General features: G+C 42.0%; 2 protein-coding genes across 7 annotated transcripts; one reads left to right on the top strand and one right to left on the bottom strand.

The window, feature by feature from the left end:
* The first annotated feature begins 7,617 nt into the window (after positions 1-7,617).
* On the top strand, positions 7,618-23,003 carry LOC147524505 (uncharacterized). 6 transcript variants are annotated; one of them, XM_086603532.1, is made up of 10 exons: positions 7,618-7,916; positions 8,061-8,110; positions 8,225-8,506; positions 8,630-8,752; positions 9,678-9,760; positions 9,984-10,067; positions 10,161-10,230; positions 20,406-20,570; positions 21,996-22,395; positions 22,682-23,003. In XM_086603532.1, the coding sequence occupies exons 1-6, from the start codon at positions 7,631-7,633 to the stop codon at positions 10,024-10,026; spliced, it is 867 nt and encodes a 288-aa protein (XP_086459658.1). In that variant the 5' UTR covers positions 7,618-7,630; the 3' UTR covers positions 10,027-10,067; positions 10,161-10,230; positions 20,406-20,570; positions 21,996-22,395; positions 22,682-23,003. The 6 variants fall into 6 exon arrangements, with proteins under 6 accessions (XP_086459658.1, XP_086459700.1, XP_086459694.1 ...); XM_086603574.1 differs by lacking the exon at positions 20,406-20,570 and having other exon boundaries at positions 22,331-22,395; XM_086603568.1 differs by lacking the exon at positions 20,406-20,570 and having other exon boundaries at positions 22,327-22,395.
* On the bottom strand, positions 14,833-16,046 carry LOC147524506 (uncharacterized). Its single transcript, XM_086575197.1, has 2 exons — positions 15,599-16,046; positions 14,833-15,230 (listed from the first exon to the last, which is right to left on the bottom strand). The coding sequence occupies exons 1-2, from the start codon at positions 16,044-16,046 to the stop codon at positions 14,833-14,835; spliced, it is 846 nt and encodes a 281-aa protein (XP_086431323.1).
* Positions 23,004-23,466: the final 463 nt, after the last annotated feature.

The raw sequence follows: 23,466 nt of genomic DNA, 5'->3' as shown, positions 1-23,466 counted from the left end.
GCTTTTGGCCATGGATTGAGCTACACCACATTCAATTACAATAGCATTTCAGTGACTCCTAAGTTTATTTCACTTGAATGACAGTTATCGATGAGATGCAGACAAGTCGGGTTCTTAAATCGCATTGCTTGATTTGGTGGAATGTAGGCTTTAGATATGTGAAAATTGTTGTTTGAAAATTGAAATGTTAATATAGTTCGTTGGTTATGAAATTTTATATGTTATGTGTTAATGTGCCGTCGTGTCGAGATGTACTATTTTTCTTCTTTGGATTTGAATTTTGGTGCTTGTTAAAATCGAAATTGTGGAAAGAAATGATTTTGACTCCCGTAAGACCCGTAAAATACCGTTTAAATAGTTTTACTTTTTAAATAGATTTGTAGTCGAACTTGATTAGATATTATGATGAATTAGTATATATTTGGCTACTTGTGAATTCTGGTGTTTCAATTGCTTCTTTGGAATGTGTCTATTATTTTTTTTGTTCAAGACTTTTGCTATCGATGTTTATCCCGGAGAGAGTTGAAATGTTGAATCCGCCCCTGATGACGACGCCATGTTCTATGTTTTTGTGCATCCCATGCATTCAATAAATAATGTACTTGTCCAGTAAAGTAAGCTGTAATAGCAAACTTCCAAATTTAGAACTGCACATGTTTCTTTCAGGTACCACTTATAACCATGTATATTGTCCAATAAAGTAAGCATATCATGTGTCAGTAGACAAAGTTCCAGCAGCTATATACTTCTAAAAAAAATGTCCTTTACTTAGCATGTGGTCCATACATATCATGCAAAGAAGAGCACATGTCAGGCAAAGAAAACTTAACTGAAGTACAAAGCCTTAAAGGTACGTCCTACTTAATTTTGTTAGTAGCAACTAACATGGCTAAAAAATTAGTCCAACGTCTATTTACCTTATGTAAAAAGATTATGTTTAATTAAACAGGATACATGATAGCCACTAATTAAACAAATTAATACGCAAGCAGTAAAACAAAAATTGTGCAGACGTTATAAAAAAAAACAACTTGTACAGACCTTTAATATATATGTGCCACACAAAAAACCCCATATTAATAAAACTAACATCTCATGTTAACAATGTTAATATATTTTTTCTTTATTCAATTTTAAATAGTATGTACCAATACTAAAAAAAATGCACATTTATTACTTAGAACATGAAGATCTGAAATTACCATATATCTCATATAAAATTTTCGGATCTGATTATTCTATTTAAAAGCAAATCAAAAATAGATAAAAGCATGACCCACTCCGATACCAATTCTTGGGATTACTCTAATCCTACATCTTTAACATGCTAATCTATTATTGTTCAAAAAAAAAAAAAAAAAAAAAAAAATACCTTCAAAGCCGCCGAAATTGGAGATTGATAGTAAATATAAACTTTCCAAAGCTGAATCCAAATCATGTAGTCTTCAGCCTTCTAGTAGTATTCATCACACAACACACCACAAAACACTTTTGCTTTTCTCCTACTTTTAGTTGTACTTTTCCTGGAAAAACTAATGGTCCCTTTCTCCTAAAAATCATTCTCTTATATAGAGAAATTTAGAGAATACGTAAGTATGTGTGTAGTGGGATCCACTTAGGATTCCAAGTCTTATCTTAAGAGGACAAGTCTTTGTTATACAAGTACTTATACTTAATATATTAAAACACTTTTAATATATATCTCTTTAATATGGAAAGTGCCTATTAACAAATCTATATTTACAATAAGTCCCTTGGAACTTTCAAGAAAGTTCTTTCCTACCATTAATTATATCTAAGTCCCTCCACCTTACTTGTATTCACAATTAGACCATTGGGAATTTGTTCTTCACTGTCACACCCATGTCTAATTGACCCAATTTGACATTTAATATCAATTGAGCATTAAGAAACTATTTCTTATACCGGCCAGGTTTGAGCTCAATTAGTTATGTCACAATTTCCTAATACAAAACTCCGTAGAGTGGTGGATCCTTTATTAGAATTCATGATTCAAGACGTCCTACATTCATTACCCAAAATGTCAAGTCTAGTCTATGAATAGACATTACTTTTTAACATCTCAAAGTAATAAATTTGAGACACAATGAATTTTCACAATTCCTCAAGTCTAGGGATTAATTGGTAGAGTGAGATTTGCACACTAACCTTAACAGCGAATTTATAGTGTATTCTCACTTTGATCCCCTCAGTGTCGACCATGTGACTACACCAATATACAAACTTGAGTCATACTCAAATGATTGAGATATCATCATCCTATTATATAGCAGTTATGTATATTACAGTCTTATAAGTGAAGCGTTCGACTTCACCCCTAACTGTGAGTATTCTAGGTAAATATAGATACAATCAAATCTCCCGCACATGACTCTTCATATGCTTGATTATTCTAATTCTATTACCTATGGAACTTATGATTTCATCATATGATATTAATTCACCCATATGTATAATAATAAGATTCGTGTATTTAATTAAATATCATCATGTATAAACAATAAATGATCATTGGCTTTGTAAAGGCCAAATATCCCAACAATGCTCACTGATGGTGGCGAAATGGGTCAGGGGTTTATATCTGATATGCCGAGCAAGAATGTTCAAGATACAGGCCTTGGTGGGCCTGAAAACATAATCGAATGGACCGATGAAGAGGACAGGGGTAGGGAGACCCAACTAGGCATTGAAAAACGTGCTGATCGGATTGCTAGACCAAGCCCATCAAAAGGTGAGGGCAGCTCAACTTAGTTTGGACCCGTTGAGCTATCTTTTTTCTTTTCTTTTTTTTCAGTAATCATAAATGGATGAATTGATTGAACTAGGTCTACTTGCCTCAGTCTCGAAAGATTTAATTTAATAGATATAGAAATATAAATAAATATATATATATATATATATATATATATGTGTATATATTTCATTTGATTGACTACAGGTTCCCTACTAGGTTCTGATAGTGGATCGAACCGAAACCACCTACTTTCTATTTTGACGAAGTCAACAACAAGTAAGCTGTTTGACCAACAAAGGTAACGTAACCAACTCTAGAATCAATCTTTGTCAACACGGCAAGGACTATAGACGTGAATCTATGGTCTGTCAAATAAGCATGCTTAACACAACTTGTCATTTCGTGCCGTGTCTAAACAAAATTAAGGGTAAGGGCCCGTACTCTCTCTTCTGTAGATACGCTATCCCTTTCGGCTATGGTATGGGAGAAGGGAAGTGAGATCTACCGATTGATTTGATATTAGATGACTGGCCGTACTATGATCATTCGGGAGACATGGCCCTAAGCGCTACACACAAGAATGAATTGTTAACATGTAAGTGTGAAAGATTTAATCTCCTGGACCCCTAATCTGGTCTTGACCATAATGGATGCTATGAGGGAGCATTGGTAAACTTTGGCAGTATGAGGAAAAGTGATGACTTAATCATGTCAAAGTGTGCATTACTTAGCATGTTAAGTTCATGTGCAAGGTTGTCCTGTATTAGACTAGGATCACAAGTGCATTTGGAAGTGCTCAGATTTGGTCATCATTCCAATGTTTCTGTCTCAAATTCCTAATTTTCTCTTAAAATGGAGTAAAGATCTGATTTCTAGCAATTCTACGATTGCGGTGTTGGCTAATTCAAAAACATCAGTTTTTTAAGCTATTGATTATTTTTCGACAATGTTGCGGGTTGGGTGGAGTGGAGTGTGAACTTCGTAGCAAGAACAACAGCCAGATTCCTGGGAACTTCTATAGTCTCAATGAAGGCATATAGGAGCTTTAAAAAAAAATCACTGCAATGTTGATATTTTAGAGATTTTCGATTACTACAATGAGAAACATTGACATTATATGTTATGTCTTTTTAAAGTATATATTCATTTTCTTTAATTGTTCATTTTATAAAGTACTTTTTATATTTATAATTGTGGTATTTAACATGCATTGACTGTTTGCATTGTTCCTTTCTAAATTATGTGGCACTCTCTCTGTACTTTTTTTTGTTAACTTTTTTATACATCATTCGTCTATATTCTACCATGTCATGTCTCAATTAAGAGTTCATTCTGGAGCTAAAGATTATGTCGATTACGTGTTTCCCTTAAAGAGTTCATTATGGAGCTAAAGATTATATTATCTTTTATGTCCTTGTAGGTGTAGTTTTTTAGTTCCAAGTCTTTATGTTTTATGGAAAATATTTAAGCCACAAGAGGTATGTCTTCATTCGAATTTGTTCTAATCCCAATCCTAGAACAAATATTTAATTGGGCTCTAACTAATGTGATTGTCGAATGTGATGTCTTATAGTAATTCATGCATTCATTGTCTGTTATTATTATATATCTTAAGCAAACCATTTTTTTTTAATTAATAAGTATTAATCATTTGCGAGTCCACTAGTCGTTTCCATTACAATATATTCCCAAAGCTAACCATTATTTGGTTTGTCCTTGCAGGATCAATTTTGTTGGTCTTTTTTCGGTTCTCAGTTTTTATGTTTCTTGGAAAAATTTGTGTCGAAAGAGGTGTGTCTTCATTCGAATTTGTTAATGATGTAAACCTTTTGATAGCTATGGGACTCAAAAGTATATATTTAATATGTGTTTTCAGTAATAGCTTTGTACGAGGCGCTTGGATGATCTGGCATTAGTCGAGACATTCAAGTTCTTTGGTGTACTAAGTTCTAGTGTTGCAGTGATCTCATTTTTTAAACCGGTTATTTAACTGCTCTGGCATTCGTCGAGACGGTTAAGTAGTTGGGTTAGTTAATGAGAAGTATATTGTTTTAAATTTTCAAGTTATGACAGGTTTTATATTTATGAAATGACGAAAATACAGAGGAGCCTCTGTCGAAATTTTTCAGAAAAGTCACGTACTTTAGGTATATAATTGTTTGAGTTTTGGGGCGTTGGACTCGAAAGTATATATTTAATATGTGTTTTGGGTAATGGCTTTGTACAAGGTGCTTGAATGATCTGGCATTAGTCGAGACATTCAAGTTCTTTGGTGTACTAAGTCCTAATGTTGTAGTGATCTCATTTTTTAAACCGGTTATTTAACTACTCTGGCATTCGTCGAGACGGTTAAGTAGCTGGGTTAATCGATGAGAAGTATATTGTTTTAAATTTGCAGGTTATGATAGATTTTATATTTATGAAATGTCGAAAATACAGAGGAAACTCTGTCAAAAAATTTCAAAAAAGTCACGTATTTTAGGTATAGGTATATAATTGTTCGAGGAGTTCTGTTGGTTTTTTTTTGTTCTAAGTCTTTATGTTTCTTGGAAAAATTTGAGTCGAAATAGGTATTTCTTCATTCGAATTTGATTTGCTTATTGTTCAAATTTGTACGAATGATTGGAACTACTATTTACTTAGCCTCTAACTAACGTGAGTGTTAGATGTGGTGTCATATAACTCATGCGCTAAAAATTCTTAACTCCTTTTTATACATTAGTTAGTATTAATGCATTTATACGTCATGTAACAATAGTACAAAGTTCACTGTTTTTTTTTAGATATCACAAAGTAAGTTATCATATTTATATTTCATATGTTGCAAGTTTTTAACATTTATGACCACCATGGTTGAAATGATAAGTTTTGAGTGGTTGGACTTGATAGGTTATATACAATAGGAGTAGAGACAACATTTTCTTTGTTTAGTTGAGTTACATGAAAATCAATACTACTTGGCATTTCGCAGCTAGACCATATTGAGGTCATGTTAATATTATCCATTTACTCAACTTTTCCCTTTGTTAACTTTCCACGAGATAAAATGAATAAAAACTCTAAGCAAAACATACAAATTTTTAATGGTCAAATTTGCCAAATATGTAGGTATTACAATTGAATTGACGGAAGAAGGGTTGCCACTCGTCCCTCCTTTTCTCGTCTCGGTGTTTGAATACCTAATGGAAGTGGTGGAAGGAGGTTTACCTGTACAAGTACACCGAATTGATAGGTTTTTTGGTCGATTCTATAGTCGCCGGAATCGACGTACTCCACTACTAATTACTCGGTTGCGTCTTCATAATCATTGACCACGTAACTCTTTTGCCCAATTTTCAACAGACATCAGGGGATTAAACTGTCTAGCGATGAAATTTCATATCCAACTACTCGAAAACGTGCAATTCAATCTAGAAGTACTTCTTTTGTCTCCTTTATTATGCCAGATACTCCTTTTCTAAGGATGGTGGTGTTAGGAATATACAACTTAATTGTACTTACTCTTTACCAATTACCAAACTATACAAACCTTTTGTCTTGTAAGTGTCTTGTACTTCTTAATTAAATCCGAGCCTAGTGTAGATACACTATGTCCTTAAGACAGATTTTCCCCCTCACGGTGCTTGAAGGTTGATGGGAAACTATCTCCCAAGATAGAACGGATTTCCTTCTATAGAAAGCTAGCACTTCAATTCTATAGACTCGCGAACACAACATAGTATTTGACTAAGAACCAGAGGGAGAAGAGAAAGATCGAACTCGTGTGATGCGGTGTATTTTTCTCCAAATTCATCCACTATTTATAGGTGAGTGGTGCCTTTTCGAAACAACACGGTGACTCTTTGGAAAAAGTAAGTAACTCTTTGAAAAGTCACATGTTTGAAAAGGACACACCATTTGGCATATAACATTGTTTGAACCGGTGCCTATTTCGAAAGGTTGCACCTTTTCGCATGATGCAATGTTTCAAACCCGTGCACATTTCGAAAAGGTCGCACCTTTTCGCATAATGCAATGTTTCAAACAAATGCATCATTTTGAAAAGGTTTTTCTCACATTACGTACTGTTTCAAGAAAAAACCCATTTCATCTTAAGTGGGGTAACTTGGGAGACAAACTACTCATTCATATTTAAATGGATTTGAGCAAATCATTTTTCTAACAGGTGGTAGCTCAACCTGAGAATTATATGAATATTCAGAGGAAACATAATCAGCCGGAATCCTGTAGAGGTAATCAGAGAGTTAGAGCTCAACCTAGGAATTCTATGCATATTCAAATGATACATGATCGGCCAAAAATCCTCTAGAGGTAATCAGAGGGTTGGAGATGATGAAGAAATCTCTTCGCGTCTGTTCCTAGTGGACTTTGATTCACCTCCACCCCCATCTTCTTTAAGCTTGATTACTAGTGTAAATTTGCACCATATGTTTAGATCTAATTGCAGAGTGAAAGCTCTGTAATGAAACAATTTGCAAAGTCTTACGCGTATTTTGTTGTATGTATTATGTTTTTGAATTTATAGGATGTAAATTGTTATGTACTTTTGTTTTTGGATGGTGTTGTATATCTTAGTTTTTTGTAAAAATTGAAAGCAACTATGACGTGGAGATATGATTTAATGTTGAAATTATAAAGGAGGCTTGTCAAAATTTTGGATGGTATTGTACATCTTAATTTGTTGTATGTATTATGTTTTTGGATTGTGTTTTACAGGTATAACGTGCAGATTTAATGTTGAAATTACAGATAAGGCTCTGTCAAAATTTTGGATGGCGTTGTTGTGCATCTTAGTTTGTTGTGGTCAAAGTAATTGAACATGTATCCCTACGGGTGCAAACGGATAGGATTCGGATATCCGTTGAATCATGAACAATGGCGATGACGTCGTTGCTGAAGAGCCAAATTTCTGGGAGTATCCCCGCATCTGTCTCAATTGCAATAAAAGTATCAATAGCCGCCGCTGGGTATCGACGCCACAATAGCGTTGCCCACAGAGAGGCAAGATATGTGTTTACAATTTCATTTGCAACCAGGTCTTTTCCAACTCGGGGGATTTTGGTGTTCACAAAGACTCCCAACACTCCCAAGACAGAATGGCTCTTTTTCACCTGCATCAGCAGCGCGAAAGAGAGCTCAGGCAGCGCCATAGATGATATGGGTACGATTTCACACTTCTTGTTTGTGATTTAAATTCAGGATTTTTTTCAAATATTTATTATAAAGTTGTGAATAATTAAGGTTTCTTTAGATTTTTTTCGCTAATTCTTGAGTATTTCTATTTTTTGGTTCCTATTGTTTGCAGGGTTCTCTACCGGTGTTTGGGCTCCTTTTGCGTTCCCTGAGCAATCTAAGGTAGTATTTCTTATCACAGAGCACCTAAACAAACGTATCTGTTATGTCTTATTTTAAATTGCATTGTAGTTTAAGCGCCCTGCGTGTTCCTATTGTGTCTTTGTGTTTCATTAGAACGAGCCTGGACCCGGTAGATGGAAGGGGCAGGATGCTTCCATCCTCGCTCCTGATGATATCGCTGCCATCATACTAGGGGTCGTCTTGCCTTGCGACACCCGACTTCTTGAAGGGGACCCAGTTGCCACGAGTACTTTTGCGGAATCGTCTTCTAGTGCCATCTGTAAACCGGGTGAGAAGGCAGCTTGTTTGGTCGTCAATACGGACGGTTTTGTGTTATGGGGTGATAGTCTGGATCCACTTGATGCTGCAATGGTCGGAATGCTTGCTGACCCAGAGGTGTGCATTTCAGCAATAATTAGCTTCTTTCATATATTTGAGTGATCTTAGATTTCAAAGTGCTTGAATTGCTCAAGGCAAAAGTCTGACCACTGTTTTGTGTCTTGTTCATATCTGCTGCAGGCAGGAGCTGGTATACGAGAGGTCCAATTGCTTCCCTTCTTCCTTGTGTACGTTGCGACAACTCTTCCTGACTTCGATGCTGTTAGAGGCTGGCATCGGGCTAGCAAAGGTGCCCATGCGAAGGTAATTTTCCAGTTGTCAAATTAGAGAAATCCTCCTCATGGGATTGTTGTAGGTAGTTATCTTTTGTTTCTTCGAAATGTACGTGTCTTTTCTTATCATTGCTTTCTGTTTCTCCCATTAGGACATTTTAGTTCATTTTCGTATTAAGTAGTTTACTTTTCCCGTTGATGAAACCATGGTATTTGAATAAAAAAGAAGTATAGGGTGTTTAGACCGAGTAATGTTCATTGGAGTTATAGCGAGTTCCAATCATCACCAAAGATGTTGAAATAATGAGTTCCAGTCTCAGTTTGTAATAAACTATAGTATTTATTGTGTATGTTGTACGTTGAGCTAGAAGGTGGTTGTATCTATTCAGGGAATTTACCCCGATTTCACCGTGTGTCTACAAAGTAATCCTGACTCCGTCTGCAGTTCAAACACAAGTCGTGGTCTAGTTCATAAAGTACCGATTGTTGGTAATGAAAAAAGTCAGAATGAAACTTTTGATGTAAAAAACAATTGCATCCTTGTTCTTCTATCTCTCTTTTTTTTTTGTGTGTCAGATAATATTGTATGCAATGTCTACAACAATAAGTAAAAGGCAAAGGCTGATCAAACAACGTATATACATGGGTTCTAATTGCAATATGGGTGCCAAAAGCTATAAAAGCCAAAATAAATTGCCTATTTTACAGATTTGTGTTCAACATAAGGAGAAGAAGATTCAAAATCCAAACTTTCTGTCTCCCAATCTTTCGAAAAATCTGTGTTTCAGATGATTCTAACACTGATACATTTACTTTTGTTATATGTTCTCTGACCTCGTTCAGTTTTGATTCGTTGATGGAGTGTCCTGGCGACTTGAAAATATTAAGTCAGTTCTTTTTTTTTTGCTCGGTAATATTAAGTCAGTTCTTACTAGAGCATTTCATTTGATATGCAGCTAGCTAAGAAATATCAAAATGCTGTTACTGAAAGTGGATCTGCTGAAGTCTTGACTCGGGATTTACGTAAAAATTGGAAGATGTGAGTTTTTATTAGTTGTATTTTCCTTTTTAGTTCTGCCATGCTTTTTCAGTAACGAACCTGATTTTGTTACGTATTATTACAGCTTTCAGCATATGTTCTGAGCCTTGCTGCATTCTTCTTGATAGCTTGAATGGCTTTGGGCATCGTTTTCATGTGTTTATCCTTATTGACTTAATAGTTATCTAATTATTCAGCATTATGTTCCTTTACTTTTTTCTAGGTTTCTTACAGCAGGGCAAGGAATATGGAGTCAGAATTTCTGAATGGCACAGGAGTTTCAAAAAGATATATTAGATGCTTGCAGGTATCTACAATTTTCAGTGCGGTTATTTATCTCCGGATACGCGTGTGATTTTGTTTATTGTAATAATTTTTTGTCTGTTTACCCTGCTGGCAGATATCTAAAGTGGTGAATAGTATGAAAGACTTTACCGATTTTCACCAAGAACACGACATTGGGACTATTGGTAAATCTCTGATACTGTGATTCCATAATGCACTGTGACGTCGTTTCATGTGAATGTTCAATTTGCTTTTGTGCTGCATATCCAAACCAATGCTTTTGTACAACTAATCTGATTTGGTAGAAATATGGCGAGTAAAGATTTCTCGAAACTTTCATTTAGTAGACTTTTGTTTCTAATGATTAGGGAATAATAATTTGTAACCTTTGTAGCATGTTGCAATGAACTCATAATCTCATTTGCCCTGTTTGTACTGCTTGACTCATCTTTTTATTGCTCTTTAAAAGGGGATTGTTCACACCTGACTAGCTGAAGTAGCTTGGGCATGTAGCCATATTTCCACATGATTAAGTTATTACTATCGTAGAAGTTAGGGTTTAACACTATGGAATGGTAGTCTTAAAGTTAAATATGTTTCGGAGTAAGAACTGCAAATGCAATAAGTGGATACTGGATAGGGATGCTTTGCTTACTGTCTACTGTATGTTGTTCTCATTCTTTATGCATTATGCAAGTTGTTGTGACCTACCTCTTCTCCTCCTCTACTATTCTATTTATAATTCCCCTCCTCCCTCTTGGACCCTCCATCTGTCCACTCATCTTACGGTCTCTGGATTGCCATGTGTTAAGTTCCCGTACGACGTTAGGGTTTCACCCTTCCTCCTGCTAGGCACGTGCCCAGACGGTTCGATTCCATGTCAGCTAGCCTTTCGCGCCGCGGTTCTCCACTATCGGTCCTCGGTACTCGGCCTCCATACTTGGCTTCCATGCCCACGGTCTCCGAGAGCTTTGTCCGTCATCTCACACTCGTCCTCTTCCGGCTTCCTTATCCGGATGGACTCTCGCCCTCATAAACCGTGGTCGCTACAATGCCCCCTCTCGAGTTCGCGGACCTCACGAATGTTCGTGGACTCGAGAACCCAAACCATCTGCCTTTTTCCGTAAATTCTGCTGCACGTCTTTCTATTATTGACGCACGTGTCTCTCGCGTGCTTGGTTCATGTTGCCTCGGTTCTTGCCCCTCCACGTGTCACCTTCCCTCTGGTTCAACTGACGGCTTCTTGATTTTCGATCCTATTTCTTTCCCCTTTTACCCCCTCCACACTTCAACTTCTACTTATTCTTTCTTTCCTTCTCATTCCTTTCTCACCCTTCTACTTCTTCTTTACCATTCGCCATTTTGCACCTTTCTTTTTTTTCTCAGCCCATTGTTGCCTTTTTGATCCACCTCCATCCCTCTTCTAGCTTTCCTCCCACTCCTCCATTCTACACACCTTGCCCTCTCAAACGCGTTTGCTTCTGGCTGCTGGATTGGTGCACCGGGTTGGTAATCTTCTCTCTTTAATTTTCGTGATTTGCTTTGTAAACCGTTCATATTCCTTAGCTCCTCCCATGTCGGATTCCTAATCCGTCGGTCCGACTTCCTTTCCGTGGCGATGAGGATCTTCCTCTACCGATCCCACCGCTGCCCTCCACCACCGGGCGGCCTTTCAAACTTCCACCGCCTCCCCACGCCCCCGTCGACCTAATTTGGAAGCGATTAGGGTTGGCTATGGCATCCCGTGACGACATCCTCCTCGAAAGCACGCGTGCCCGCGTGACTCACTTCCCTCATCCGGTTCCCCTAAACCGGGATGACTTCGTGGTCTGATCGGCCAAATTGTATCCGGCTTTGCGATCGCTTAATCGCCGACTAGATGTCGACGATGCAACCATTTCAACATTCCCCTTGCGGGTGGTATCGGCAATTTTTGGCGTATCATGTATGCCGCGAACTATTATAACCTCCACCACGAGCCCCAAATAGTCCTCCGCGACATAATTTCTCATTATTACATACGTAAAAGTACCAAAGATGTGAGCGTTGGGTACCACTCTTTCTGTGTCCGCCTCGGTAAACAGTCCTTCATTCTCAAACTCACCACCTCGGACAAAACTTGGCATCACTACCCCCTGTATGTTTCTGGTAACTTCGTGTCCGCGGAGGTTCCACCTGAAGTGACTCTCAACCATCTCACCTTTCTGCCTCGGGGTGAGTTCACTTTACTGTCTCTCTTTCTTATGTTGACTTATACTGCGGTCTCACTCCTTGTCTCCATTTCTCTCCTGTGCAGGTTGGAAGTCCGACTCCAAATCCCGATTTTACGTCGGCCTGAAGTCTGCAATCTTTGAGCACATCCGCAGTTTGGGCTCTTCTCAAGCTGAAATCCTCGGCATAGATCCCTCTCATGGAACCCCCTTACTGACTGACCCTTCTTTGCACACCTTGGGTAAGTATTCAACTCCCTTTTATCGTCCTCCGCCCCCAAAAGAACGAAAGCCTCGTCATTCTCCATCCTTACTATCCGCCTCCCATCCGTCCCAACGTAAACACCACCGCCGCGGCTTCACTCGCAAAACCACCAAGTCTCAGGCCCGGGCTCGGGCTCTAGAGGAGATAGTCAAAAAGTCCACCGCACACCTTTCTTCCCGGCCCCGCCAATATATATCTCCTTCTTTCCGTTCCCTTACTGACTGGGACGATCAATATATTCCCCCCAATTCCCCTCCAGCCGACTCATCACCTCCCCCTATGGACATCTCCAAGATCAAGCTGTTTGACAGCGACTCGGACGATGACGTGACTGAAGTCCCTCCTTCCCACACTGTCCCGGCCTCTACTGCTCCCCACATGTCCGCGGATCCCTCATCTGAGGAGCCCCCCCACAAGCGCCGCAGGTCTTCTCCTTCTGCAAGCCTTTCTGCGGCTCCTCCGTCTTCTCCTCATCCACAGCGGCCGGGCAAAGAAACCGCTCGCTCTCTCCCTGGGTCTGCGGCTCCAGAAGCTTTCCGCCCCCACTTCAAGGTGCGCGGCCGCTCGGTCAATGTAGAGGATTCTGCTCTAGAAAACCTTGCCGTGGCCTCAGCAATGTTCTACGGTTCCCATCTTCCTCGTGACTTGGCCTATGCTGATTCTGGGACCTTCGAACAGCATCGCACCTCCTTGTATGCCGGCTGGGAGAAGGTCTGTCTCTCTTGCCCCCTTTGCACTTTCTGTTTTGACCCTTATTCTGACTGCTCTTCCCTTGCTAGGTGAGCCTGGACATGGCCTATATGATCCGCGGCCTCTTCTCTTCCCTGGATTCTGTGAAATCCTTGGAGAAGGAGGTCGGCGGCCCTGATGGACTACGGGCCACCTGTGAGCGCCTCCAAGCTGAGTTGTCGGCAGCGGACATGGCCAAACTCCGAGCTGAGGATGAACTGAGGACCGCTGAAGCTTCCCACCAGGCCTTCATGGACGGGGTGAACGACCGCCTAAGCAAGCAACGAGAAGCCCTTGCCCTCCAGCATAAGGAAGCTACGGCCGCTCTTCTTCTGCAACACACTCAGGACATGGAGCAGCTGCGGGTAAGTTTCAAGGCTCAAGCTGACAAGCGGGTGGCCAAGAAGCTTGCCGAGGAACATGTGCGTTTACTTAAAGAAGGCCGACTCCTTCCCGAACAGCCCCCCTCTCTCATGCCGGAAGATCCATCCACCGCGGTACCCATTGCCGTAGAGCCGCTGGTTTCCGAGTCGGTTGATGTCGCCCTCCTCAATCCGCTGCCCGAAGGCTCTGTTTGCGAGGCCGCCTCCCTGTGCCCCGACTCGAGTGCTCGTGACCAAGCTCCCCTTGCCGAAGATCTGGTGCAGAATTTAGACTAGCCCCACATTGGCTGTCTGCTATTGTATTAGCTATTTTGTAATTTACTCTCCCAACTAAGTGTGCCCCTAATCTTACTGGTTATTTCCCTTTCATTTGTTTGTTGGCGTGATTAGAGACTGTTTCACTCTTTCCGATTACATGTATAATCTCTTAGTTTTAATTGTTGCTTTGTTTGGCATGCTACTGTTCGTCATTTCTTGCCTCTATTTCCACACATTTCGTCCTTATCTACGCCGGGGCTTTCTCTCTTCTTGCCCCCATGTGTGATCCCCGCCTCTCACTCGGGAACTCTCTTTTCCCTTTGGAGTCACTCGTTGACTCTAGGTTCCATCGGGGCATTTCGACGTCGTGGGCCCGATTTGAACCATTCGACCGCGGAAGGCTCATCCCCACCGCAGCCGCTATTTGGAGTGGCTTCGCCTTCCGTTGGGCTTCTCTCTTTGCCCCCGGTGTAGCGTATGCCTTTCTTCCGCGGACGGCTCTCCCCGACCCGCGGCTCTATCTTGAGGTGGACCTCTCGTCCTCGGGCGTCTCTTGCCCCACCTGTGTTTAGCCTGACTGTTGTCAGTTTACGTGGAATGGTGAAATTTGTTCCCCAAAAGTGTCATTGTATTATATATTTACAAATAGCTCCAGTGTATCATTCTGGACTTTCATTACATTCAAACATGAAACTTTTTTAGCATTCTCACATTCCATGGCTTTTCTAGCACCTTTCCTCCCGTTGTTCTTAGCTTGTAAGTACCGGCTCCTCCCACGTCGACCACTGTATAGGGCCCCTCCCCAGTTCGGCCCGAGCTTTCCATCATTCTCTCTCTTGGTACTCTGCGTTACCCGTCGCAGCACGGCATCCCCTACCCTGAACTGCCTCGGCTTGACTCTCTTGTTATACCGCCTCTCGCGGGCTGCGCGGTGGTATTCCTCTAATCTGATTCGGCTTCGTCTCTTCTCTCTTCTGCTAAGATCATATCCGCTGCCAGTATGCCCTCGTTCAGCCCCGTCTCCACCGCCCTTGTCCTCGTCGTGGCTGCTACCATTTCCGTGGGAATCACGGCCTCTACCCCGTAAGCCAAAGCAAAGGGAGTTTCCCTTGTTGATGTTCGAGGCGTGGTCCTGTATGCCCACAGAACATGACTAAGTTCATCTGCCCACACTCCTTTCTTATCCTCTAGCTTCCTTTTGAGATTGTTCATAATGACCTTGTTGGAAGATTCTGCCTGCCCATTGCCTTCTGGATTGTATGGGGCCGAGAACCCCTGCTTCACCTTGTATGCTTGTAAGAACGCCTTCACCTTGGACCCGGTGAACTGGGTTCCATTGTCTGCTATGATAATATATGGCAACCCAAATCTACAGATGATATTCTCCCACACAAACTTGATCACGTGAGTCTCCTTTGACTGTTGCGCAGGCCACCGCCTCAATCCATTTGGTAAAATAACTGCGGGCCGCCAACATGAATCTCCTTTTGCTCAGAGCCATGGGCAGCGGACCCACTATATCCATTGCCCACATTCGCGTAAAAGGCCACGGACTTGACATTAACCGCGGTAATGGTTCCATTTGGTGCAAAGATCATCCGAGCGAACCGCACTTTCGTGATCGTTTAGCATAGTCCCGGCGTCCCTTTTCATGTGCGCGCCAAAAGTAGCCCCTGTGATATCGATCGTGTGTTGTTGTCCGCCTCACTGAAAGTGACTCTCCAGTCTCCCTCATGCAACTCCGCTAACACTTCAAGGGCTAATCTCGGCCCGAGACACTTTAACAAAGGCCCACTGAAATTCCTTCGATATAGCTCCCCCTCTATGAGCACGTATCTCCGAGACGTCTGCTCCAGTCTCCTTTTCTCCCCTTTATCTTCCACCACGTCCCCCGACAAAAAACTCTTGATGGGTACGATCCATCCCCCTTCGTCCTCCTCTACCTGACATACCTTCGCCCCTCCTTCCTCTCCATCCTCCGTGCTAGGCTTCTCCAATCGCTTTACTTCTATCACCCTTTCTTCCGATTCAGGGATTGCGGCCGCCACGTAGGCTAGGGCGTCGGCATGTCTGTTTTCACCGCGACCCAAGTGTATGAATCTAACCTTCGTAAACCTGGCAGCCCTCTTTTGCAGCACTTCCAGATATTTTGCCATGCGTGGGCACCGCGCCACAAACCCTCCGTTTGCCTAACACACCACCAGATTTGAGTCGGAATAAACTGTCAACTCTTTCACCCCTACCTCTTCTGCCATTCTCATGCCCGCTATTACTGCCTCGTATTCTGCTTCGTTATTTGATGCCGCGAACCCCAACTTCATAGTTAACTCTATTCTGTTGTTTTCCGGCGTGACCAACACTGCCCCTATCCCACTGCAATTGTCTGTGGCTGACCCATCGGCGAAGACTCTCCATCCATTCCTTCGATCCCAGGGGTCCAACCAATCCTGTTCCATGATCCTTTCCGGCCCCATGACCATCTCGTTTCCCCATGTGGGGTCCTCCGCTGGAAACTCTGCTAAGAATTCTGCCACGCACCGCTTTTTCTCATTGCGTTCGATCCGACATCAGATCTCGTAAGAACTCAACATCACTGCCCATTTCAGCATCCTTCCCGACTTCTCAGCTTTCAATGCTTGCTTTAGCGGCAAATTGGTCACCACCACTACAGAGTGCGCCTCAAAGTACGGTTTCAACTTCAGGGCCGAGAACACCAATGCCAAGGCATATTTCTCTATTCTGCTATATCTGGTCTCGGCTTCCAGTAGTGTTTTACTTTGGAAGTATACCGGCTTTTCCAATTTACCCACAATTCTGACTAGTACGAGCTAATGGCATATTCCGTGACCCCCAAATATAGGTACAACTTCTCTCCCTGTTCTGGTCGCGACAGCATAGGGGCCTTACCTAAGTAACCCTTCAACTCTTGGAACGCCCTCTCGCACTCCGGGGTCCATTCGAAATCCCGCGTATTCCTCAGCAGCCGATATAACGGCCTACACTTATCTGACGACTTCGAGATGAATCTATTCAAAGCCGCGACCCTTCCTGCAAGTCTCTGCACCTCCTTGACATCCTGAGGCGACGGCATCTCCACTAGGGCCCTTATCTTTGCGGGGTTGGCTTCTATTCCCCGGTGAGTAACTATGTATCCCAGGAACTTCCCCGTAGTGACGCCGAACGTACATTTCTCTGGATTAAGTTTTAAATTGTACAACCGCAGTATTCTAAATGTCTCTTTCAAACCCTCCAGATGCTCTTCCTCCGACATGCTCTTCTCTACCATGTCGTCTATGTAAATCTCAATTCCCTTTCGGATCTTGCTTTCGAACATTTTCTCCCCTAGCCGCTGAAAGGTGGCCCCGGCGTTCTTCAATCCAAACGGCATTCTTGTGTAACAGTACGTCCCACCTTCCACCACGAAGGCTGTCTTTTCCTGATCTGGCCCATACATGGCCACCTGGTTATATCCCATTGACGCGTCCATGAAAGAAAACACTTTAAACCCTCAAGTAGTTCTATCCACCAAATTTCGTCTACTCTAGGCATGGGGTAGCTATCTTTGGGGCACTCTGAATCACGTCCCGTGAAGTCGACGCACATCCGCACCTTGCCATTCTTCTTAGGTACCGCTACCACATTTGACAGCCAGTCGGTAAAGGACACCTCTCGTATTATCCCTGCCCCCTTCAACCTCGCGACCTCTTCGCGAATTCCTTCGGCGTACCTTGGTCTAATCCTCGTGATCTTCTTCGTCTTTTACCGGTTTGGCGTCCCCTCATATGTAACTTATGACATGCGAACTCCGGGTCCAATCCGGTGACTTCCTCGATCATCCAGGCAAATACATCTTGGTTAGCAGATAAGAACCGTACTAATTTGCTCTTCCATTCCTCCGACAAACTGGACCCCACTAATGTGAACTTCTCTTCACCGTTCTCCCCCAAGTTTACTACCTCTATCTCATCCAAGGTCTTCGGTCCTTCTACTAACTCCGCCGATCCCTCCCCGACGGGGCACTGTAATTGCTATGCCTGCCTCTTCCTGGACCGCGAGGTCTCTTCCTCTGACCCGCGGATCAATCTCTTCACCGTACTCGGTGGCTATTTTTGCCGACACCTGATCCCCCGCGGACCTCGTGATACCCCCGGTCGGGTAGGGAACCGAATCACTTGGTAGTAAGTGGAGGGAACCGCTTTCATCTCGTGAATCCATCTCCTCCCGGGATGGCGTTATAATCGCGAAGTCGGCATCCACCACCTTAAACCTGGAAAACACCGTAACAGGTCCCGCAGTCACTGGGAGCAATAGCTCCCCCAAGGGTTCCGTCATGCTCCCGTTGAACCCATACAAATTTGTTGGCGAGGGTCTCAGCTGCTTCCTTTCTATGTTCATTTCTTCCATTGCCCCTCTAAATAGTAAATCCACAAAGATCGCCAGAATCCACCAACACTCTCTTTACTATGTAATTTCCCATAGTCACCGTGACCACCAACGCGTCCTCATGCGGGGAGTCGATGGCTCGGAGGTCCGCGTCGGAGAACGTGATGCTCTTCCTTCCTCTTGCGACCCCATACTCTGTCCGCGACTGCCCTGCTGTCTCATGTACTTGATGTATGCTTGCCGCTCGCCTTATCCTGTCGCGGTGTGCATTATGGCTCAATATCTCTCCACTGAAGATCACATTGATCGTTCCTAGTATCCTCCCCGGGTAGGCGCTGCTCCCTTTGTCCCCTTCCGCTTACAAACTCCTTCAATAATCCCCTTGCTATCATCCTCTGAATTAGCCACCTTAACGCATAACAGCCGTCCGTCTCGTGATTGTGTATTTGATGATAAGCACAATAAGGTCTGCCTTGTACCTCCACTGGCTTGGTTCGTGGACCCTCATACCCCTGCAGATTCTGAATCAACGGTAGTATTTCGCTCAACGGCTTATTCAGTGGCACTTGCTCTTCCTCACGGTAAAGCTTTTTGTCTCGACCTTCCCTTCTAGCCTCTTCGCGGCCCCTGTCGGGCCGCGATGAATACTTTCGATACCCGCTACCCCTTTATCAGAGGGTTCATACTGCCGACGCCCCTCCGCTTTATCCAACGATAACACCGCCTTTCCCAGCCTTCTCACCTCCTTCTGCATGGTGTCCTCATACCTGATATACTTTTCCACCCTCGGATACAAATCCTGTAGAGTTGCTATCTCATTCTTTGCTACCGATTCATGTACTCTAGTTCGGGCGCGAACCCTCTCGAAAGCTATCACCGCCCGTCCTTTCATCTAGATTCTCCACTTTCAAAGTCTCCGCTTTGAATCTACACAAGAAATCTCTCATCGATTCCGCCCGACCTCTGCGCTTTACGTTGAACAAGGCCGCGATGTCCACCACACGCTTCTTTTGATGTATGAAGTGATCAATGAACGCGCTTCCAACTCCCCGAAAGTTATTAATACTCTTGAAGGTAACTGTAATACCAATCGGATGCTCCCCTTTTAAGCTTGCGGGAACATCATACATCTTAGTCCGTCATACCGCGACTCTTTGCCACAATGGCATCTGGCTGCGGAAATGGTGAATGTGGTCATTTGGGTCTCCCGTTCCATCATACCTCTCAAATCTTGGCTGATTGAACCTCTTCGACACTTCCGACTTCCATATCAAATCTGCCCGATTGGGTTGCGATTCAACCCCGCCACCACGACTTCGCCCGCCGCCTCGCTCCTTTGTCCGTCCTCTAAGCTAGCCTTCGGATCGGTTGGCTATCATTTCCCGACTTGTTCCTTAGTGAGCCCCACCCCCGCTTTTGTTCTTCCGTGATCCGTTCCCCCTTCCTCCTCTTTCTCTCGCTCTAGACACCTCCCTTTCCCCTCCTCTATTGTCTCTCTCTCCCTTCTCAACCCCTCATTTTCCTCCTTCAACCTCGATATTTCCTCATGCAACAACCTTGTTTCTCTCGCTCCGGACATTATTGTCTCTTCCCTATCCCGCTCCTCCCCTTCGGCTTCTTGTTGACTCCATCCGTCCCTCTCGGGCGGCCGTCGTCTTTTTGGTCGCCCCACTCTTCTTTTTGTTGCCATCTCACTATTTTCCTTACTCTCTTTCTTTTTTTCTCCCACAGACGGCGCCAAATGTTGTGACCTACCTCTTCTCCTCCTCTACTATTCTATTTATAATTCCCCTCCTCCCTCTTGGACCCTCCATCTGTCCACTCATCTTACGGTCTCTGGATTGCCATGTGTTAAGTTCCCGTACGACGTTAGGGTTTCACCCTTCCTCCTGCTAGGCACGTGCCCAGACGGTTCGATTCCATGTCAGCTAGCCTTTCGCGCCGCGGTTCTCCACTATCGGTCCTCGGTACTCGGCCTCCATACTTGGCTTCCATGCCCACGGTCTCCAGTAGCCTGTCCGTCATCTCACACCCTGTCCTCTTCCCGGCTTCCTTATCCGACAGACTCTCGGCCCTCATAAACTGTGTCGCTACACAAGTGTATTAAATTAAGGACCTCCTTTGTTGCAGAGGATGGGAATTTTCTCTCTGATCTCTTGAGTAAGCAAGACCAAAAGGAGTGGTGGATATATTTGGTGAAACGTGAACCTGAAGTTGATACTCAGAAAATGGAACAGGAGGCTAGCAAGCTGTCTGACTTGGGCCCTGAAGTGCGATCAACGGTTGTAAAGATGATGGTATATTCTCGTGGACTTTTCTATGAATGGCTTTCTGTTTCTCCCGTTAAGCCATTTTAATTCATTTTCATTTTCTCTTGCTTGTAATAGATTGTCTACTTTTCCCATCGATGAAACCGTGTTTTTTCGACAAAACAGACCTATTTGGTGTGTTTTTTTAACAAATGGTCGTAGGAGATAAAGCGAGTTCTATTCATCACAAAAATGTTGAAGTAAAGAGTTCTAGTCTCAATTTGTAGTAAATTTTAGTATGTATCTTTGATTTCTGTATGTCGAACTAGAAATGGTATGTCTAGAAGGTGGTCGCATCTTTTCAGGACGTTTACCCCGATCTCACCATGTTAGCTTTCAGTAAGTCAAACTCAAAGAATAAACGGCTTCTTCTTTTGTTTTCATACTGAATTTAGTATAAAAACGAAAAAATAAATAAATCTTGGAATCTGATTTTGATCTAAATGTAATCAGTATGAATCAATCTTAAACTCCCCTTGGTCGTTGATTGTTGTATACCTGTTTCTGCAATACAAGTTTTTTATTCTCTTGATGGTTTAGTGTATTTTTATTTATTTTTGGAAAAAAAGCAATGGAATTCTTCGTAAGTGGTTGATGTGGGGTTTTCGTAAGTTCAAATTTTGAGTTAGTGCTATTATTGAAACATTGTGTAGTAGATTTGAGTATTTGACTATATTCGGGGTCCTATGGTTTTCAAACATATTGGACGTCGGAGGCCAGTTTAGACGAGAGATAATCCTTGAATATCTTCATTGTCGAGTTTATAAAGGAGAGTGATGAGAAAGAAGTCTGAACGAGTGAATACAAATCTTACATCAGGTCCTGTTTTGTTCTAATTTTTTTTCATCAATTAAAAAACAAAACAAAAAATACATATAGCACCATGTGCACGTGCGTATATCCATAGTGTACGAAATTGTAAAATATATTCAGTAAATTGGGTACTCCAAATGGAGTATTGCCGTGTGTCGGACACGGATACTTTGCCTCTGGAGAAGTAACCGTGCTTCACAGCTGACTGATATAGTCAACTATAGTTGGATTGATGGAAGATGCTACTGTGATGCCACCTTAATCACTGTTTCGTCATACTTTATCCTTTATGCTTCCTTATCTCATCAGCCGTAAGCCCAACATTCAATCCCTCTTTAAGCGCGAGGCATACTGTGCAATTCCACATCGCGGTTTGTTTCTCTGCTAAGTTTGTGTGGCAATATACAAATGGGGAACAGACTAAAATGTAGCATCCCTCTGCTATAAAATTTGGGTTTGAACAATCAAATTTCCCCCTTTTTTTATTATTTTTCTCATGTCACAAGTACAAGTGGAAAGAATACTAGTGAACTCTCTAGTTCAACTAAATTTGTTAAATTCCTAATATATTAGTAACCATATTCTTTGTTTTTCCTGCAGCACTTAATCTGATGGTCATGACTATGATTAAACGGTTTAAACTGCTTTGACAAAGATTCTGTCCTAATTTATTCGTATTTGAATGTGGATTTGATTAAACAGTTGCTAGGGTTCTTCTCTTATACATTTGAACTATATACATTTAAGTGGTTGGTTAAGAGTATTGAAACAGCTTATGTCAAGAAACAAATTATCCTCACTAATGACTTATCCAGTGAAATGGGGAACCATTGGCAGTACCCCGCGGAGATACATACTTAAGTCGATACTCAACTTTTATGTCCTCAATAGTCAGTCATCATCTCTTTTGATATATGTGAAATGTACGAAGGAAGGTCTTTCTTCAGACGATGGAGCCAATCGACTCCACGACTTTGGTCCCAACAAACTCGAGAAGAAGGTTAGTTCCCTTGATCCAGATTAGTTCTCATTACAATAGAGTTCCATTGTTTTTTGTTGTACCCATACTGGAGATTTACTTAAAAAGTTAGTAACTGTATTCATTGTTGTCTTTTTAATTTCCTTTGGTACTACTATCTCCACTATCTGTTTGATACTACTCTTTAATTTAGGAGAAAGTCAGAAGTTAAAACAACTAGTGTTATTTGTCTCCATCGTGAGATGCTAGCAATCCTCTAATTCTTGTATGATAAGTAGAGATGTCATGTTTGCTTCATCTCTTACAGGCTTCATGCATTTGAGGGTGAATCAGTGGCGAAGCTCGATCTAGCAGCATTCTATGGATTAAGGAGAGATGAGTCAAAATGGGAAATCCTGAAGATATAGAGGGCATGTTCTATTATAGGTCTTTCAGTATCTCTTTTGTATTTTCGTAAGTTTAGGTGCAAACTGAGACTTGATTCCGCTCTCTGATGTAAGTGCAGTGCAGATAACATCAGCCTACAGTATTTTTATGCGCTCCTTTTGGCCATGTTAAAAAAATATGCTACTTTGTAAATGTGTATAAAGTTTGTTTGTGCAAATTTAGAACTGATTACACACTGAAAATTCAAGAGCAGGAACAGTGTAATAAGTGTATAAAGGTACAGTGGTCGTAAATACGGTAGTACAGTCTGCCAATGCTACTTTCTGATATACATGTAGGGCAGACAATTGTTGATGATTTCCGGTTCGTATGGGCTTTTGTTAAACGGTTACCTTGTTCTTAAAAAGTTAGATGGACTGGGAAAGAGATTTGATTGTTTGAAAGGGATTGAAATACAGGTTTTGGGAAAAATCTCCCTGATCCCAATTTTCGGTCCATAAAAGTTAAAACCTCTCTCTAGCGGACCCACTAAAACTGTCTGTTTTTTTAAATCCCCACAACATGAACGAAAATGCCCTTGAAACTATTTTAATGGCAGAAAATTTTCTTCTTCTTTTTTTTTTTTTTTTAACAGGTACAATCGAAAATTTAATTTTTCTTAACAAATTTGAAAATTAAAACAACAAATTAATTGAAAATTACACC

This window comes from Coptis chinensis, chromosome 1 (assembly GCF_015680905.1).
Source record: "Coptis chinensis isolate HL-2020 chromosome 1, ASM1568090v1, whole genome shotgun sequence".
Taxonomy (NCBI): domain Eukaryota; kingdom Viridiplantae; phylum Streptophyta; class Magnoliopsida; order Ranunculales; family Ranunculaceae; genus Coptis; species Coptis chinensis.
This window is presented reverse-complemented; position numbering and strand designations above follow the sequence as displayed.

Excerpts from the sequence above, each read along its gene's own strand:
- LOC147524505 (XM_086603574.1), top strand. The coding sequence starts at position 7,631 with ATGGCGATGACGTCGTTGCTGAAGAGCCAAATTTCTGGGAGTATCCCC. Across the intron at positions 8,753-9,677 it reads GCAAAGGTGCCCATGCGAAG|CTAGCTAAGAAATATCAAAA; the intron begins GTAATTTTCCAG and ends TTTGATATGCAG. Across the intron at positions 9,761-9,983 it reads TTACGTAAAAATTGGAAGAT|GTTTCTTACAGCAGGGCAAG; the intron begins GTGAGTTTTTAT and ends ACTTTTTTCTAG.
- LOC147524506 (XM_086575197.1), bottom strand. The coding sequence starts at position 16,046 with ATGGCAAAATATCTGGAAGTGCTGCAAAAGAGGGCTGCCAGGTTTACG. Across the intron at positions 15,231-15,598 it reads AGACTGGAGAGTCACTTTCA|ACAATGGAACCCAGTTCACC; the intron begins GTGAGGCGGACA and ends TTATCATAGCAG.